Raw genomic sequence first — 19903 nt, 5'->3', positions numbered from 1 at the left:
CTGCCTCCCAGGTGCTGGAATTAAAGGGCATGCACCACCTCTGCCCAGCATGACTTATTTCTTTTAAGGAGAGAATCCTGAAAATGAAACTGTAAGGTGGTTTATGAGGCCATTGTTCAGTTTTGTAGAGAAGAGTCAAACTTAAGCTCAATATTACACACATTTCGTCTTGGATGGCACATTACCTGTTTGTGAGTGTGTGTTGTATATGCATGCACAAACGTGTGCACGTGCATAGATGTATGATGTGGTAGTAGCATGCATCCGTGGAATGAAAGGTAGAAGACTGTTTAACACTCTGGTTCAGGTTGTCTCTCAAAGGGAGGTTATTATCTTTCTGTAGCAGGCTTTACAGAGTATTTCTCAGTCTGTTGGTTATGTGGAACTTTAGCAAGTCATGCAACTAGAGGGAATGGCCATCAGGGACTACGTTCCCGCTTTTTTTTTTTTTCTGTCTCAATTGCATGACAGTTATGAATGCACTTAGTGCCTCAGAACTGAGCACTTCCCTGGTTGGTAGCAAATAATGTTTTACTTCATTTTTGCCCCCAAAAGTATCCTTTTGTATCTAGGCTAGAGGTATGATCCATGGTAGAGCTCTCGTCTAGCATGCATAAGAACCTGGGTTCAATCCCCAGCACTAACAAAAAGAAAAATATAAAAACCCTTGGCTTCTTATAATAGCTATTCTAACTGCAATGAACTGACATTTCCTTATCATTTTGATTTGCATTTCCCTCATCATTAGTGGCATAAAGTCATGTTATATGTTGTTTTGCTGTTGAGTTGTGGGGTTCATTGTGTATTCTGGGTATTAGTCTAGAATAATAATCCTGATGAATAATTTGCAAATACTTTTCTTATTTGGCTGTTTGTCTCTACTTTGTCTTTTTTCCTAAGCAGAAGCCTCTTAGTTTGTCATAGTTTCATTTGTATGCTGTTACTTTTGTTGCATCTAACATAAAGACCAAGAGTGGTTCCAAACACTGGTGGGGTTGTAAACTAGTAGGTAGCCATCATGGAGGTTAGATACCAGTCAGTGTCTCTGTCACCAGCCTTGCTGCTGTCACTGTGACCATAGCCCATAACTCCAAATCTGAGTAGTTTCAGAGGTACTTGGAGAAGTAAGGAGTCCTGGACACTACCAAAGTGTTTAGCCTTTTATGAAGAATCAGAGGAATCACTAATGTTTCCCTGCTACCCTGGAAAACCAGAGAAGAAAATGGGCAGAAATGAAAGAGAAACGTAGAACTACTGTTGAAGAAAATAAAAATTGAAAATAAAAACTGAAAGCAAAGCTTGCTTGCTATAACCTACCTCAGGAGAATAGAATAGGACTCTTCTTAGTTGAAGTGACACTGGGGAAAAATGATTTTCTGTAACTGGAATAACTTGTATAATATGTAATCTTTTCTGAACATATGCTGTAAAACTTTTAGTATGTTAAATTCATTCATCACACTTTAACGGTTAAAAACAGATATACTTAGAATCACCAATAAACACTCGATGTAACTTTCTCTGGGTCTTAAAGCAGGAAAATCCATTGTAGATCTTGATGTAAAGCTAAAAAGCCATATATAACTCAGTATCTTTTAAAAAAGAAAGAAAAGTAGTGGTTGTATTTTAACCTAGGAGGTGTAGCATGGAGCTACCCTTAGTTTAAGACATAAGCATAGATAGTTACCCTCATTCTTGACAATGTTTGTTTCTTGCAGATGACTGCAGAGATCTATTTGTACAGTACTTCTGCTTGGATTCCCATGCATCTTCTGCTCTTGTTTATACAATCCAGAACTCTTCTTTGGCACCACTTTGTCTTAGATAACTGTGTGTGTGCCAGTGTGAACTCTGACACTATGTTTTTCTTCTAGGCAATCACACCCATCTGATAATGCTGCCTTGCTATGCTACGTGCCTTAGTGTGTACTGGTTGCACATTTGTCTATGTTGTTTTCAGTTTACTTAATGATGCAATTTCCCTGATTATAGTTTATATAGCTTCCAGTAGGGCCACATTACTCTTATTTATTTGGTTACATAATTGGGCACATATAGAGGTAATATAGACTTCTGGGTTTGTGCGCAATTTCAGATCGGAACGGAAATGTCATAGATGACATAATTATGACTACATACATAATTATGTAGTCATTTTCCATATTAAAAAAACTAACAGTATAATCTGACAATTTTATCGCCTAGTAATAGTGTCTGTGTGTGTGTGTGTGTGTGTGTGTGTGTGTGTGTGTGTGTGTGTGTGTAGTCTGACTGGTAGCTGTGCTCTGTTGTAGCACTCATTATTGACTAAGGAAACCAATGAGATGTACATTGACAGCTGAATGGATAAAGAAAATGTGTCCTGTATACACTATAAAATATTATTTGGCCACAACGATTGAAATCTGATCATTTGCAGCAACATGGGTTGAAATGCAGGCCATTGTGTTATGTGAAATAAGCCTAGCACAGAATGGCAGATTTTGTGAGTTTTCTCTCAAAGATACAAGCTAAAGAAGTTTGTCTTAAGGTCTGATCTCCAAAATATACAAAGAACTCAAGAAACTAGACACTAAAACTCTAATTAACCCAATTAAAAAATGGGGGGTACTTAGCTGAACAGAGAATTCTCAACAGAAGAGCTTCGAATGGACAGAAGACACTTAAGGTCATGCTCAACCTCCTTAGCGATCAGGGAAATGCAAATCAAAACAACTTTGAGATACCATCTTACACCTGTCAGAATAGCTAAACTCAAAAACACCAATGATAGCCTATGCTGGAGAGGATGTGGAATGAGGGGAACACTCATCCATTGTTGGTGGGAATGCAGCCACTTTGGAAATCAGTGTGGCGGTTTCTCAGGAAACTGGGAGTCAACCTCCCTCAGGACCCAGCAATTCCACTCTTGGGAATATACCCAAGAGATGCCATATCTTACTACTAAAGGATTTGTTCAGCTATGTTTATAGCAGCACTATTTGTAATAGCCAGAACCTGGAAACAACCTAGGTGCCCCTCAATAGAAGAATGGTTAAAGAAGGTGTGGAACATATACACATTGGAGTTTTACTCAGTGGTAAAAAACAATGCCATCTTGAATTTTGCATGCAAATGGATAGAAATAGAAAATGCTTTACTGAGTGAGGTAACCCAGACTCAAAAAGAGGAATATGGTATGGCATAATTAAAGGACATTGATTCTATAATTAGTAATCCTAGAGAAGCTAAATAAGAAGGTGAACCAAAAGAAAATCATATAGCTATCCTCCTGGTTATTGGAAGTAGACAAGATTGCCAGGCAAAACTTGGGTGCACGGGGGTGGGGGGTTGGGGGGGTGGGGTGGATGTAAGGGGAGATGGGTAGAGAGAGGGGAGAAAGAGAGGATTCAGGAGAACTTGGGGGAATGGGATGGGTGGGATGGAGGAAGGGTGGATATGGGAGTAGGGAAGTAAATATCTTAATTAAGGGGGCTATTTTAGGGTTTGCAAGAGACTTGTCTCTAGAGGGGTTTCCAGGTCCAAGGAGATGTCCCCAGATTGTTCCTTGGGCAGCAGAGGAGAGGGTTCCTGAACTGGCTTTGTCCCATGGCCACACTGATGAATTTCTTGCGTAGCACCTTGGAGCCTTCATCTGGCGATGGATGGAGATGGAGACGGAGACCCACATTGGAGCACTGGACTTGGTTCCCAGGGTCCAAGTAGGGAGCGGAGGGAGGGAGAACGTGGGCAGGGAGGTCAGGATCACGAGGGGTACGTTCACCCACTGAGACGTTGGGACTGATCTAATGGGAGCTCACCAAGGCCAGCTGGACTGGGAGTGATGGAGCATGTGATCAAGGTGGACACTCTGAATGTGGCTGGCGGAGAGGGCTGACTGAGAAGCCAAGGACAATGGCATTGAGTTTTTATTTTGCTGCATGGACTGACTTTGTGGGAGCCTGGTTTGTTTGGATGCTCACCTTTGTATACCTGCATGGAGTGGGAAGAACCTTGGACTTCCCACAGGACAGGGAACCCTGTCTGCCCTTGGGAATGGAGGGGGAAGGAAAAGGGAGGTGGGGAGAAGATGGAAATTTTTGATAAATGAATAAATTAATTTAAAAAAATAAATGAAAAAAAAAAGAAGTTTGTCTGAGGAGTAAGTAAAACAGCAGCCAGGAAGGATAAAGCTGGATTGAAAGAGGTTGAATAACTAGTACCAAAATACAGATTCATGGGATAAATAGTGTTCTATAGCAGAATGAGGTAACAGTCACAGTCTGGGTGGGGGTTGAGGTTCCTAACCTAAAGAAACTAATTACTCTGATTCAACCATTTACACTGTAGGTGGACATAAAGTTATTATGTTATTCCATCAATGTAAAGCATGTCGACTAAAAATAGAAAATGTTCATATACGGATGAGAAAATTTAAACAAAAATGTCTTGAATCCTATTTTTGTTATTGTTACAAAAATGGCATTGGTCATTGAGGTGAAATTGGTCTGTCTTTTTATTTAGAGAGATGCCCCCAATAGCTTACAGTTAATATATTGTAATTACAGTATGTTAAATGTATAAAAGATATTGGCAGTACCATAGCTTTTCTGCTTCATTGTGTTCAGGAATAATTTGGTAGAAGTATGTATCCAATGTATATGCACCCACCATATCTCAACATTTATACTCATGTTTTTAATTGTATATAATCTAAATTATCTTAGTCTCATGTTTAATTTATGTTTTCTCCCTTCACCCCATGATTTCTCTCATCTGTAGAGCAACTTCAGCCTCTCAGGGAACTCCTACTGCTTCAGAATGGGGACTCCACATATCCCCCCTCCCTTGGATTTTTTTTTTTTTTTAAATACGAGAGAGTTCATCAGGATCTCATTTATTTGATTCCCTTTTCTTGTCTGGCACCTTGTTACTGCTCAAATTTAACAAGTTAACTTTATTTGAAAATCTGATTCACAAGATTACCACAAGGAGGATTTCAAATTTATTTAGCAGAAAGGACAGTTAGTTTGGTTTAGTCATCAAAATAAAGTCTGGTCTACTGGATACCCTGTATTATGCTTGCATTTCCACTGGGAATGCAGCGCTCTGCTGTCCCTTTTGCTGTTTAACTTAAGCTGCAGTGAGCACTAAGAGAACAGCCGTGGAGCTGAGCAGCTTATTTTTTTTTTTTAATCTATTCATTTTATACTTTCAGACAGATTTTTCCCTGGGGTGAAACAAAGGTTAACTGAAATTTCCTCTGTTGTGTACCTGAACGAATCAGCAGTTCAGGGAGGAAATCCCATTGATGGGCCAAGAGAGTGACAGGCTCTATTTAAAGAATTCCCCCGACTGTGTGGTAGACCAGCCATGCCATGAATTTAACTGTTCCTGTGGTCCCCATACTTGTACCCACCAAAAAGAGAGGGAGAGAGAAAGCGACTTTGTTCTGCTAACGTTGCCCTAAGCTTTGAAAACCATGAACCATTGACTTTTGTGAATTCAAGTTAGACAGCAACAGAGGCCAAAGCTCTGGGGACAATATCTGAAAGGGAGTACACAAAACAGGTAGAAGCTGTTTAACTGTTTTTTCTCTGTGTGTGCACACTAGTGCTGTGTTTACACACACCCTACCATACTTTATACTTTCTTGTGTTAGCCCTTGTTTTATATATATATATATCTCAGCATGGCTTTGTTAAATATTTCTAAGTGCATGACAAACAGGGTTTTCATTTGTGCAGTGTTCTGCTCCATGAAATATTTTGCTTTTAACAATATAGAAATGTACATATAAGAAATGAGAATAAACACAATGTGAGTCTAAGTGATTTTTTAAAAAATGTTTTTATTAGCCTGTAGAAACTTTATTTTGGGGGGTAGCTCATGTATTTTGTATTTTTCCTGTTTAGTGGAAACTACTTTAAATATGAAAAGAAGGTATCTTAAGTTGGATTAAACATCCTTAATTCATGTGTATTTAACCTCACGACTTGTGAGCCTTGAAAAAATACAGCTTTAAACCCTGCCTAGTAGGCCTCAATAGTGCATGCTGCAAACGGATTATAAATAGACATTGTCTTTTCTGAAGTGGAAGTTAGTATGTGTTCCCGGGGGGGCATGAACTGATTATCTGACAAATATTTCACATGTATTTCTATGTACAAAATTAAAATATAATTGAAAATATTTTCTTTGTGATTTGAAGGTTCTGTTGTCATATTTTTCTTACATGTGCTTCTGCGGTGTGAATGGGAACTTACAGAGATTTTAAAAGATACTAAAATTAATAGAAAAAATTATCTCGATCTGGATTGATTGATTTTTTTTTTTCTGGGGACTTTGGGGAAGAGGATACTTTTTAAATTGGTTTTGGGGGATTCATCTTAGAGATTATGTGGTGACTACATTTCATGCTCACAGATAGGAAGAGAAAATCTCGAGAGAAAATGTTTAGTATACAATCATTCAATGTGTTTTGAAAAAACTATTGTGTCTTTGCAGTAGGCTGTCACACTGTAAGGAAAAGAATGGTAGTAGTAGATCTGTCTAACTATTTCCTGTGCTCCAAAAAGGGCTGCATTGCTCTTTTTGAATGCTATAAACTGAGCACACAGTTGTCATGGCTACTCATGTAAGAGTGGCCAGTGCCCTGGAAGAGCTGTAAAGATCAGTACAGGCCCAGCCGCATGACTCAACAGGTGAAGGCAGCTACTGACAGGCCCCAGGAATCACATGGAGAGAGGGAACCACTCCTACAAGTAACTCTTGGACCTGTACCCACATATGTATGCCTCCTACACAAAATTACTAAGTATGTAAAAGTAAAATTTTTAATTAAACTGACAACTTTTTAGAAGTCATTTGTTTCTTCAAAAATTATTAAATAGTATTTGTGGAACCCCTGCTGGACACTAATCAAGTGATAAGTGGTGTAAGAGAGTAAGATGGAACTTGTCTCTGCCCCATGCAAGCTGATGTGATGATTCACCCTGAAGAACCACAACTGCAAATGTGAGGCTTTGATTTTTACAAAACCTGTCAGAGTTATCTCAGTAGAAGACTGGCATTGCATCTGACATACCATTCATATCCACATCCAATACAATTCTGCTTTATAAGTAGCATTGTGTTCACATTAGTACTTGAATGTACTATGTGATAAAAAAGATAATCTTGTAGCGGTGAATGTCAGCAGCTTGTATTTTGTTTTGATTTTGGGGTTTTTTAAATATTTATTTATTATGTATACAATATTCTGTCTGTATATATGTCTTCAGACTAGAAGAGGGCACCAGACCCCATTACAGGTGGTTGTGAGCCACCATGTGGTTGCTGGGTATTGAACTCAGGACCTTTGGAAGAGCAGGCAATGCTCTTAACCTGAGCCATCTCTCCAGCCCAATTTTGGGTTTTTTTGAGACAAGGTTCCCTGTGTAACAACTCTAACTGTCCTGGAACTCATTTTATAGACAAGGTTGCCTCAAACTCACAGAGATCCATCTGCCTCTGCCTCCTAAGTGCTGGGATTAAAAGCGTGAGCCACCACTGCCCAGTGCAACTTGTGTTTTTATGTATTGTGTCCCATTTCAGCTTTGACTTTCTACCTGGGAGAGGGTCTATTAGTGGGGGTTTGAAAAGGCTTGTGCTTTAGGTCTGTGTGTATTTTCTTTGACATGTTGTACATTTATATAAAACATTTTACAGTTCTCTTTTGAACACAGTTTTAAATTTAACATCATACCTTTTGCTTACTTTCTGACAATCTCAGCTTATGTAAGCATTAATTATTGTGGGCACATTGATGAATACTTGTGTTTGGAATTTAAGGATAATTTATCAGACATATTCCTCCTGTAGTTAAATTGAAATGTGAGTCACTTGTGGAGCTAGTCATTCAAATGGGACACACAGACTGGGACATGTGGTGCCATAATAGAAGATAGACATTTTAAGCCTGATTAGGATTTAGAGTTGTTGATGGTACTCCTCAGACAGCTGTCTGTCTTTACTGTTCATGAATTCTCTCCTTCAATTCTCTTTGCAATTTAGAAAAGTTTTTTTTTCATCATTCCATCCAGTCTCTCAATGAGATCACCAGTGGCTTAGTAAAGCTAAGGTCAGCTCTCAGGCCTTATCTGATTTGGATACATTGTCTCCAGTCAGCACAATGCGCATTGGTCCTTCTGCTCACTGAACTCCAGTGACAACCCTTTTCCTAAGAATAAAGGCCCAAATCTGTATACTGCCTACAAGGCTCTTCATAATGTGTGCTCCTATACCTCCTTGACTTTACCCTGCTCCCCTGCATTTGCTCCACTCTAGCCACACTGGGCACTGCTGTTTTGTAAACACTTGGCCATGGCACTTGCTACTGCTTGGAATGTTTTTATCCATGAGTACATGTCTTGATTCTCTTATCTTCCATCAATTTTGCTTGAATGCCAGTGAAACCTACTCTCTTTTGTACATAAAATTGTAAGCCATACCCAGCATGCTCAGTTCCTACTGAATGCTGTACTGTTCTTTTTCCAAAGCACTTATGACCCCATCGCATGCTTCATTTATTTATTACTTTTTGTTGTGTATTGTTTTCCTCCCCCCACTAGCGTAGAGGGCTGTTTTCAAACTGTGTAGTTGAGGATGACCTCCTGAACTTCTGATCTTCCTAAGATTACAGGCCTGAGTCACCATGCCCAGCTTGAATTTCTAAATAAGAATAACTTAGCCTCATAGCTCACTGATGAAATCATAGGGCATAAGAATTGGAGGGTATGTGATAACTGTTCTTATATCCTTTCCCTCTGGCAATAGACTTTTATATAACTCTTGCAAGAACTCTTTGTAGCCCCAAGCTAAGCACCTGCACTTATTTCCTCTTTCTTCTTCTTCCCCTATCTCTAAAAAAAGAAAAGTCAAATTCTCATTTATCTTTTACACATAATTTTAAATATAAGCTGTTTCTGGTAATCTTAATATGATTAAAAATAAGATGAACATTTTTCTTTTTTATAAATTCTTGTGTTAAAATTTGGTTTTTTTTATGCTATTGCCAGTTATGTAGCAGAAAATTAAAAAGACTAAATTAGTTTTCTGCCTGACGTTAAAATGAAAAACCATAAATAAGAGGGGAAAACAAGAGAAAGAGAAAGCACACGCTTCTGCAGTTTGAGAAGAATACAAGTGAATAAAATGGCTGAACCCTCAGGGATTTTAATGTGGCATTGTGTGTTTCTCAAAAGTTTCCGTTGCAGTAACAGATGCTGCTGATGAAGTTGGGAATCGCAAGTTCACTTGTGGCTGTTTCTGTTTCTTATTAAAGTGAGAAGATCCCAGTGGGGATCTGGTATAGTAGAGTTAGGCTCAGGAAAGGATATGACAGATAAATGATAGCTTTGTCTTTGTGGTCTTTAATCTGCTTTTAAGTACAGGTGCAATTATATTAAGTGCACAATCATCTTACATTTTATGTAGATCCTAGGCCTATCAAAGTATTCATTATTTATTTAATAATAGTGATTTCAATTTATTTCTAGGTTCTTAAAGTTCCTCCTCAACCATAATAAATCTGTCTTGTGAAACATTTACTATACATCAACAGGCAGTTAAATTATATAATAGCTTATGTGTCCCAGTTCAGAATAGTGCTTTTTCATACAAGACTACATATATTTAAATGTGATTTTTTTTTTGGTTTCTAATTTCAATTTTTCAAAATGGTCAACAGATGATCTATTTTAATTGTTTTATAGATTAAAAACAGAGGTAGTCATAAAAAATAGGTCAATAGATTAAAAACAGAGGTAGTCATAGTCCATATAGAGCTTTGACATAGAAAGGGATAAATTACTTATTACTTTAACTCTTAATACAGGGCTATTAAATGCTCAGTAACCTAAAAGATGCAGGTAATGTGCTTTTATACTGCCATTGAGGGAGAAAAGGCTAAAGGGAAATCAATGGAGGTAGAAATATTACTTAGTTTACATGCTGACTAATTTTTTTAAAGACTTATTTTTTACTTTAGTTATCAGTACATGTGAGTATGTGCATGTCTGAATGCAGATTCCGCAGGGATCCAGAAGGAAGCTGTCAGAACCCCTGGAACCTGATGTGTGTGCTGAGAATCAACTTCCAGAAGAGTAACACATACTCTTAACCACTGAGTCATCTCACCAGCCCCTTTAGTTGATTTATTAAGTGAACATCAGTACCCCCTGATATCAATACTTTGATATTTGGAAGCTACAAAGAGAAACGCCACAGTTGTGAGTGATCTTCTCTAATGTTGAAGTAACAGATGGCAGATATTGATCCAAATACCATGTGGGTGTCTTCAGATGTTCTGGAGAATACATGTGTAAGCATACCTGCAGAGTATCGTAGGATAGGGAAATTACTGAGTATAACTAAAGCAATGGGGCAAGAAAAGGGAAGGACTAAATCATGGGTAGTGTTGTGTGATACTGTATTCTACCGCTTGCCACGGCAGCAAGGGACCTTCCAGGAAGAATGTGTTCACATTTCTGTTTTAGTCCAATAACAGTGGAATAGGATGGAATTTGAGAGAATGAAGAGAAGTTATTTTACTAATGTATGTCAGAAATTCAGTGGTCCAGAGCTAAAGTAATAGCATTAAGGCTATTTGAAACAGACAACTTAGGATCTGATGAGCAGTCTTATGCCAGCTAAGAGATAAGATTTAAGGGTTTCTAACCTGGAAGATAGACTTTGGCACTAGATGTTGGTGTGATGATATTAGGAGAAAATGAAAACTATAGTTTTATATGTCTGGTTATTTTTTTTAATTAGTTTACAGTACTGAAGTTAATTAAGCCTGGTGCTGAGTACCTTGGCGAGCACTCCACTGTAGAGTCATCAGTAGTGAGGAAGAAAGAACTTTGAGTGTTAGGAACTTGAGTTACCTATAAAGTATCCATTTCAAATCTGCCGTAGAGATTTAGATTGCATAAGGAACTAAAGAAACAACCTATTTTTGAAGGACAGATTTGCTAGTTTTCACTATGGGCAGATTGGCATACATTGGGAGAAAGAAGGCAAACATAGAGCAGACAAGATACTGAATTGGGGGAAGAGACCACAAAGGAAGATGAGACCAGAATGAGAAAAGTGAGTCACCAAAGAAGAGTAAGAAAGGTATTAAATATTTATCTATTTATATTGACTTTGAGGACCTAAGACATAAGGATAATCAGAACAGGTTATAGAGGGAAGATTTGAGCTTGATAGGAATGAACGAAGAGGGGCAGTGTGAAAGTCATCCTGGGCTACATCCACAACCTGGGCCCACATGATGGAGATGTGTGTGCGTACATATGTGTATAAATGAATAACAATTTAAAGAAGGAAGTAAAACTATCTTTACTTACAGGTGATGGGATGTGTATGTTGAAAATTGGCAGCTACATACAACACAATGTAATATGAATGTATAAATTCAGTTATATTTTATAAACTTATAATCAAAAATTGGAAAAACTTTACAATGAAAACTAAGAGATGTATTCATTTATAAGGACCCTTGATATAATAATGACCTGTTCTGTAGATTCAACACAGTGTCAATCAAAATCCCAGCAAATGTTTTATAGAAATTTGCATGTTTATTCTAAAATTTATACCCAAAATAAAGGGCCTAGGATAGCCAAAACAGTCTTGAAAAGAATGAAAGTCAAGGGTGTGTATATATACCCCTGCATTTCATTTTTTATTGTTTGTTTTTGTTTTGTTTGAGGCTTAAAATGTAGCCGTGGCTGCCCCGAAACTCACAAAGATCTGCCAGCTTTTGCTTTCTAAGTGCTAGGATTAATGGCATTCTTCACTATCCCCAGCCTTCCATTTTTTAAGAACAAAATTAAATCAGCTTTGTGGAGTTGGGAGAATGGTTTAGTCAGCAGAGTTCTTGCTGTCCAAGCATAAGGACCCATGCAAGTACCTGGGTACAACATACATCTCCAGTCCCTGCACTGGGGAGATGGAGATAGGCAGATCCCAGAGTCTCCTTGGTGGACTACTGTAGTCAAATTGGGGGCTCTCAGTTCAGTGGGAAACCCAGTGTTATAAAAGTACTGTGGAGATCTGTCAAAGACATAAGAAGATCCGGCCTCTATACAAGCATGCATGCACATGCCTATATACTTGCATTCACACGCACTCAAAAGAAAAAAAATTAAACGAGTTTTGTAATTCAAGTAATTACAGGGAGTCATTAAATTTTAATGATAAATGTTGGTGATGCACAGAGCAGCTCTGAAAATTGCAGTCCACCTGTTCCTTTCCTGTATCTTTTGAATGAAAGAATAATAATATGGTGGGATGAAGGAATGAAGCCACTGCTATTTAATATATTCTCACTCTCAGTACGTGTATGCAGCCTCCAAACGCCACAAAGAAAATCAGCAGCAGTACAGCATCTCTGCTTTCCTATGGATTGGCCTTTTTGTAAAGCAGCCTCATGATTTTCTTAGTACAGGTATTTAATTTTAAAATATGTTTCTAGACACTTGCCCCTGGTAGGCCTGAAAACATGTAGATTACTGCATTTCTCTTCAAAATCCTTTTCAGAGAAGCGAGTCAAGCTTGATTTGTGTTTTTAAGATAGGTGAAAGTAGTAAGGTTGGATGGAGGAGGAAATCATAACTTGGCTTTTAGTCCTTTGTTGACACCTCCTTAGCTTCTGCATTAGTCATAGGTCCCTTCCTTGTCCGGAGAGGGACTAAAGGAATAGGAAGCATTTGCAAGTTTGTAAAAGACCAATGCAAAGAAAAGAAAATAGCTGACACAGAAAAATTGTGTCCTCCTCCAGCACAGCTGTATTTTTAGGTTAATGCTTAGTGGTTTATGGATATTTGGAAGTTTGTGTTTTGTTTTTGGTTTTTGGTTTGAGATAGAGTTTTATTGTGTGGCTGTGGCTAGCCTAATATTTATGTAGGATGTGTTGCAACAATCCTCCTTCCTCTGCCTTTTGCATAGATTATCCCACCCAGAAGTTTCTGGATATTTGACCTCTTGTTTTTCTCTTTTATGTCACTCACTTTTTTTATATTGTAAATGACATGCAAAATTCCTAACCTACGAAGTGAACTAGTTTTCAAAGTCTAGTGTTTTTAAAATGTTAAATTGGAGGCAAACAAGATGGAGAAACAAGTAAGTGAAGGTGTTCCTCACCTTCCTAGACCTGGATGGAGAGGGGAGGACCTTGGACTTCCCACAGGGCAGGGAACCCTGACTGCTCTTTGTACTGGAGATGGAGGGGGAGGAGGAATGGGGGAGGGGAAGGGAAATGGGAGGAGGGGAGGAGGTGAAAATTTGTCGTAATAATCATCATCATATGAAAAAAGAAAAGAGTATAGATGGAGATAGTGGCCAGAGTTTATATACCAACTCACAGAAAGCCAAGTCTAAAAGGTTAAGACAAGATTCTGAGGCTTGTTCACAAAAAAGTTTTTACAATATCCTAGTGTTTAGGGTTAATTGAGACACCTCTCTAATTAAAGCTCGGCATGGTCAGGTAAAGAAATTGAAATGAGTTTCTTCCAGCATCTGCTGTTGGGTTTTGGGCCCTTTGCCTATCTTTTGTACTTGTATAGAGCATTTTCTACAGGTCTCATTTGATCCTACAGAAGATTGTGGGTAGGCAGAGCAAATACTATAAATACTATTTTTCCATTTCACAGGCAGAAACTATGAATGAGGCATAGAGTGATCAACTATTTTTTGAAAGTCACACAGCTTTTAAGTAAAGTGCAGAGTAGATGGCTCAGTTGGGTGAGATTGCTGAGTGCATTGACATTAGGACCTGAGTGCAAATCCTCAGCACCCATGTGTAAAGTGGGGCATGAGCACACATGTACCTGTCACCTCAGCATTGTGATAAGCCGTGACAGAGTTTGCTGCCAGACTAGTTAAAAGACACAATCCACTGTCTCATGTGAATAAGGTGGAACACTGGAGAATAGTACACCCAACATCCTCTTCTCCCCTATGGATATGCTGGTGCACACACAGACACACAAAAATCTGATTTGTGAAGAGATACATCGTTTGTATCTCTACTGGTAGAGTGCTTGTGTGGCATGCACAGAGTCTTGAGTTCAATCCCTGTCACCACAAAAAAATAATAATGTAACATTTTATGACTAGAGAGACGGCAGAGCAGTTATGAGCATGTGTCGCGCTTGCAGAGGACCAAAGTTCATTTCCCAGAACCCATATGGGGAGGCTCATAACCACCTATAACTCCTGGTCCAAGATGATATGACACCCTCTTCTGGCCTCCATGGGTACCCACACGCATGCACACACACACACAATTTTTAAAAAATAAAATAAATCTGAAAAATAATATTGTAGACTTGCATAAGAATTTAAGATATTTAGCATTTCTCCGTTGTGCCTTTTAAGTTCCAGTTTGAGCACTAACAAGTTGAAAAAACGTTATGTATCTGTATGGTTTTAGGCACCAAGAGTGAGCAACATTTTTGTTTGTTTGTTTTATAGGAGAAGGTGATGGAAACTGGTTCATCAATGACAAAGATATCGAGGTAAAATCAGTTTTTTAAAAATTCTGAACAATAGTTTAATATTGTCCTTTGATCTATAGCTTTCTATTTGTTTTACCACAATTATTTTTGGAAAAGTAATAAGCTTTTTAAAAAAGACATGGTCCCTATAACTTAGAAGAGAAAGTTGATTATGTTAGTATGTGTATGATTTAGTATGATTTAACTTGCCAGAAATTTAACTCAACTTTGATTTTTGTCAGCTGATGGGTAGCTATAATCATTTGATACCCTTCTTCTTGTTTCTTCTTTACCATAATGATTCCTTTTAGCCCCTATGGCTGCTACTACTAAGCTCAACCCCGGAAATAACTGTTTCTTCAGTATAAGGAAATGGTCAGGCTATATTTAGAATGTGGCAGGTGCTTGTGTCAATTATTAGCCTTATTGTAGCAAATACTTAAAAATAAACTTTTAAAAAGTTGTTTTCAACTTGATGTCAAGTTTTAAGACATCAATAGATTGGAGATAACTGGCAACCAGTTCAAGAGTATAACAGGTAAAAACTGAAGCTTTTTCAGAAATGGAATTTATTTATGTATGTATGGTTTTTTTTTTTTTTTTTTTTTTTGAGGCAGGGTTTCCTACATAGCCTAGACTGGCCTCGAACTCGAGATTCTCCCGCCCTGGCCTCCCAAGTGTTGGAATTATAGTCATGAACCACCATGCCTGGCTCTAAAGATGGAATTCTGCCAAACAAAATAAGTGCATGGTTGGGATTTGCATATTCCTCTTTAGGTATTTCATATGATGTGTTTTGCTCATTTTCTTTCATAGATAATAGAATTTAACTAGAATATAAGACAGCTAGAATTGGGTCACTGTAGCAGACTGTACAAGGACTATAGTGGAAGAGTATTATCTAATACTCTTAGAAAGTATGATTAGTTTTATAGGCAAAAGAAGTAGCCCTGTGCTTTTCCAAAGAAAAGTTATAAAAGTTGGTAATTACATGTTTTAATGCACAAAATCAGAAAAATACCATTCCCTAACTAAAATTTTAAGCAAGTCTCTCATTCACAAATAAATGGTATATGTTTAGATATAGAAGTTAGCAACAACTAAGTGAAGCATATCAGTATTCCTGCTAGACCTGACTCCCTAAGTGGAGAATAAATGGGAGGGAGTCATGTGGGCAAGTGTAAAAGAAATAGGACTATTCTTGTCCCCACCTTTACAGTGTGGAGTCCACATCCAGGAGTTAGGTTGGACACAGGTGTCTGTCAATTCTTGTGTCTTACCAAAGTAATCCAGCTGACCTAAAATAAGAGGAAGAATAGGTGGGTTTTCTTAAACTGACTGAAGTAATTTTAATTCTTGACTTTTTTCCTCCTACTCTTAGGCCAAGATAAGAAATAACAGATCATCTGGAAGATGGACCAACCGATACTATTCAGTCGACAAAGATGTCACATGTAGAAATTGTGATAAACGTGGCCATTTGTCCAAAAACTGCCCCTTACCACAAGTACGTTAGAACCATGATGCTTCTTTTTTGTTAAGATGGAACTCTTTGGCTTAGAAACCTATTACTTAGACTCAGCTCTTGTTCAAGTGTGTTGGATTACAGGTGGCTCATTAGCCTGGCACAGGGGTGAGCAGTAAGTGCAGCATCTGGAAACCCTGGGATCTATTTCAACTTCCCTGTTATGAGGTGTATGACTGTGTGCAAATCACTTCATATCCTATGCCTAGAAGACTGAGCACAATGATTTCAAAGCCATCTCCTCTTTAAACAGCATATTTCATTGTAGGATAATTCTCACTGTTAGAGATGTATAATTGTTTTCTTTTGTAAGTGTGTACTAACACAAATTATGTAAAGCAAGTGCATCTGCCTTTGGAGCACCACAGAACTGGAACTCTTAGATGTTGTGGCATGTAGTGACCCCATACACACGTTCCTTCCTTACTTAGTACCTCTCCTGAACAAGTCTTCACAGGCTTACTTCTGCTTCTTTCTCTCTTCCTCCCATGGCTTAGTTTCCAGATTCCTCATTCTGTTTTCCGTGATATTTCTACTCTTATGACTATTCCTCTGTAAGATTGATATGCTAAGTAGGTGCCAGCTGGGCATATATCCAGACCAGCAACATACTGATAGCTGTGTTCAAGCTCTGAGTCCAAACATTTGTCTGATTTTACAATTATGCTCTAGGTTGGACCTTCACTGGAATTCGAGTTAGAAATAAATTTTTATGGAATTATATAGGAAAGGAGTAATCAATGTTCTACCATTTGAAACTGGTACTAAATAAGGTTTGTGTTTGTTTGCATAGAAAGTCCGGGCTTGTTGCCTCTGCTCGGAGAGAGGACACCTCCAGTATGACTGTCCAGCCCGTTTCTGCTTAGACTGCTCTTTGCCAATGTCTTCCACGCACAGATGTCTTGAAAGAATTCCCTCGAGAAAACGATGTAGCCGATGTAATATGATAGGCCACTATGCTGATGTAAGTATCCTTAATGTAATTAATCTCTGTCGAGACTTTGGACAGTATACCAATTATACCAATATAGCCATCACCAATCTTCTTGAAAGAATGGTTGTTTTTGTTTGTTTGACACAGATTTTCTCCTGAAACTCATCTGTAGACCAAGCTGGCTTCAAACTGTGAGAGCCACCTGTCTCTGCCTCCCAAGTGCTGGTATTAAAAGTGTGTGCCACAGGCTGAAGAGATGACTCAGTGTTAAGAGCACTGGCTGCTCTTCTAGGGGACCAGGGTTCAATTTCCAGCAGCTACACAGGAACTCACAACTATCTGTAACTCCCAATTTCTGCGGATTCAACACCCACACATAGACACACATGCAGGGAAACACCAATGCACATAAAATGAAAAACAAAACAAAAAAGTGTGTGCTGCCACACTAAAATGTTTATTGTTCCCTAAACTCAGTTGTCATATCCTACTAACCATTTGCCATGCAAAGTGGTCCTCTAAATGTCAGGCATAGTCCTACTAAAGAATCCACCAGGAAGGACACCAGCAGCAGTTTCTAGCCCATGCTAGTATCTTTACTTTATTATCTTACTAAATAAAGATTAACTTTTAAGAGATACATAATATAACATGGAAATTTTGCATATGAATTTGTGTATGATTAAATGAAAATAAATGTGCACTTACACATTTTATACAGATGTGCATGTGAAACCTGGCCTGATATTCTTGTTGGTGATTTTTACTAGTGGTAAAATAATGCTAGTCTAAGACAATAAGTATACACCCCCAGGGCTTTAAATATGCTTGTTTAATTGGGTCTTTTGTATATTTAAAAAGTAATTCAGGCAATGTAGTATGGCCTATAATTCTAGCTCCTAAAAGTCCTAGGCACAAAGATCTCAAGTTTTGAGGCCAGCAAAACCCTTTCTCAAAAAAGTACTTTAAAAAAAAAATAAGAAGAAACTACAAGTAATTTTGAAGACGTTTCAGTTATTTCAGCATAGAATGATGCAATGGACCTTGCTCACCTCCTGTTTTAAATGTGTATGGAGGGAATAGATCAATTCTAATCACATTAGAGCCCAGAAAAGCTAATAATGATGTCGATCCAGCTTTGATATGGAATATGTATCTTCCTACACTCAGTTTACTCTTTACTTCTAAAGGATGTGTCACTAAGGGTCTGTCATTTTAGCTCTCGGTTGCATACATTTCTACAGAGTAGCAACAGATGTTTATTTTGTATTTAAGAGTTAATCATTGCTAAGTCATTTTCACACTCTCACTTGGGTGCCAACCCTTGTTATTTTAGGTTGGTTCTCATTGTCTTTTCAGCGCTAAAGTTTCAGACTTGTGCCAGAAGGCCAGGCTAATTCATTAATATTGGTCAAATTACTCTTAACTACTGCACCACATCCCTACCTCACATAACCTTCAGAACTGATAGTATCCATTTCTTCCTCATCTGCTGGGGCTCTTTGCAAGACTTCCTCTATGTAGAACCCTTCAGTTCAAACTCTTAACCTCTAGTGATACTGTCTTCCACCCTTTTTGCCAGTTTCATCTTCTTACCCACTACTATACTTTTTCACCCTTTCTCAGAAGACTTCTGAAACCTTATTGATAATTGAACGTTCCTGCTTTGCCCATTTGCTTTCTGTTTTCAGCAGGCAACTAGAGTAATCATTTTTGTTTCCTTGTTTTTTGCTCTTTGGTGTGTGGGAGAGGGAGGAAGAGATGGGAAGGTCTCACAAGGTAGGCAGCTGGCTGTGTGTACCAGCGTAATTTTCTGCCTCCTGAGTAATCCTTTTTAAACATGTCCCAGATTACTTCAAAATTCTCAAGTATGTCTTTGTATCAAAGTTCAGACTCATACAGTCTGCACATGGGCCATGTATGCTCTTGACTCCTTAACTGTTGGTTTCCTGTAGTAATCACTGTTGCTTACTTTATTTAGACGATTTCCTTGAAAGACCAAATTTTTCTCTGTACCCACCCTCAGTTACTCTTCCACTAGTTCCCCACAAGAGCCTACTTCCTCATCTTTATTACATCTACCCAAATAGCTCCTTTTTGTCCACCCTGGTTAAACCAGCATATCTCTACACCTTCAACTCCCTCCCTTCTTTCCTATTTTTTTCTCCATAACACTTAGATCTAATACTGAATTCTCTTTTCTCTCCTCTACTTTGAACGTAAGCTGCATGTCTGTTTTCAGAATCTCTGTCATTGTAACTCTAGTTTCGAGGACAGTGCTGCACTATTGGAGCTCAGTAGGATTTTGAATAATGAATTAATGAATGAGTTGGGGATAACGGATCTTATGCACCCAACCTCCAGTTAAATGAGTCAGAGTTGTCAGACCTTGCACATAAGTACACCTGCTAGGACAGTCTTAGTTTAGTGGTAACAAAGTTGACCTAGTAATTTTCCTAGTGCTGTTTAAAATCATTTCAATAGACTTTTCAGAGGCCAGCTTACTTACAACATACTCAAACTAGTGACATGTCTAAGGCAAAGGCAGTCCGTTTGCCTTTCTTCCCCAGAATTTTTAGTGATCAATTCTAGGTTTGTGTTATCGTTTTTTGTTTTTTTTTTTAACATTTACCTCGTTACCAAATACTTTCCATAAATATGTATGTTTTAAGTGAATGCTATAGCTGTTTTGCAGCCCTTTAATTTGGGCCTATCAACTGCCAGGCTCGATAAAGAATCTTAATCAGTGACCTTGTGGTGAATTTCATATATATATATATCATATATTGATTGTATATGTTATATATATAATTATATGTGTGTCAACTTAAATGACTTAAAAAAACAAATTCAAGAAAAGATAAGATAAAGTTCAGAGAGCCTTTACAATTCAAGTGATGATGTAAAAACTAATTTTCC

The 19903-nt window shown here is 38.1% G+C and overlaps 1 protein-coding gene across 1 annotated transcript in view; it reads left to right on the top strand.

Moving 5' to 3' along the window:
* Zcchc7 (zinc finger CCHC-type containing 7) overlaps positions 1 to 19903 on the top strand; it is a 155020-nt gene that overhangs the window by 100208 nt on the left and 34909 nt on the right. Inside the window, exons 3-5 of the mRNA XM_048419974.3 lie at positions 14503 to 14546; positions 15907 to 16032; positions 16844 to 17014. Coding sequence (XP_048275931.1) covers positions 14503 to 14546; positions 15907 to 16032; positions 16844 to 17014 — 341 coding nt within the window. The remainder of the gene's footprint in view (positions 1 to 14502; positions 14547 to 15906; positions 16033 to 16843; positions 17015 to 19903) is intronic.

Source organism: Myodes glareolus, chromosome 16 (genome assembly GCF_982192425.1).
Source record: "Myodes glareolus chromosome 16, mMyoGla1.1, whole genome shotgun sequence".
NCBI classification, from domain to species: domain Eukaryota; kingdom Metazoa; phylum Chordata; class Mammalia; order Rodentia; family Cricetidae; genus Myodes; species Myodes glareolus.
Note: the sequence above shows the minus strand (reverse complement) of the source record. Positions and strands in the feature narration are given on the sequence as shown.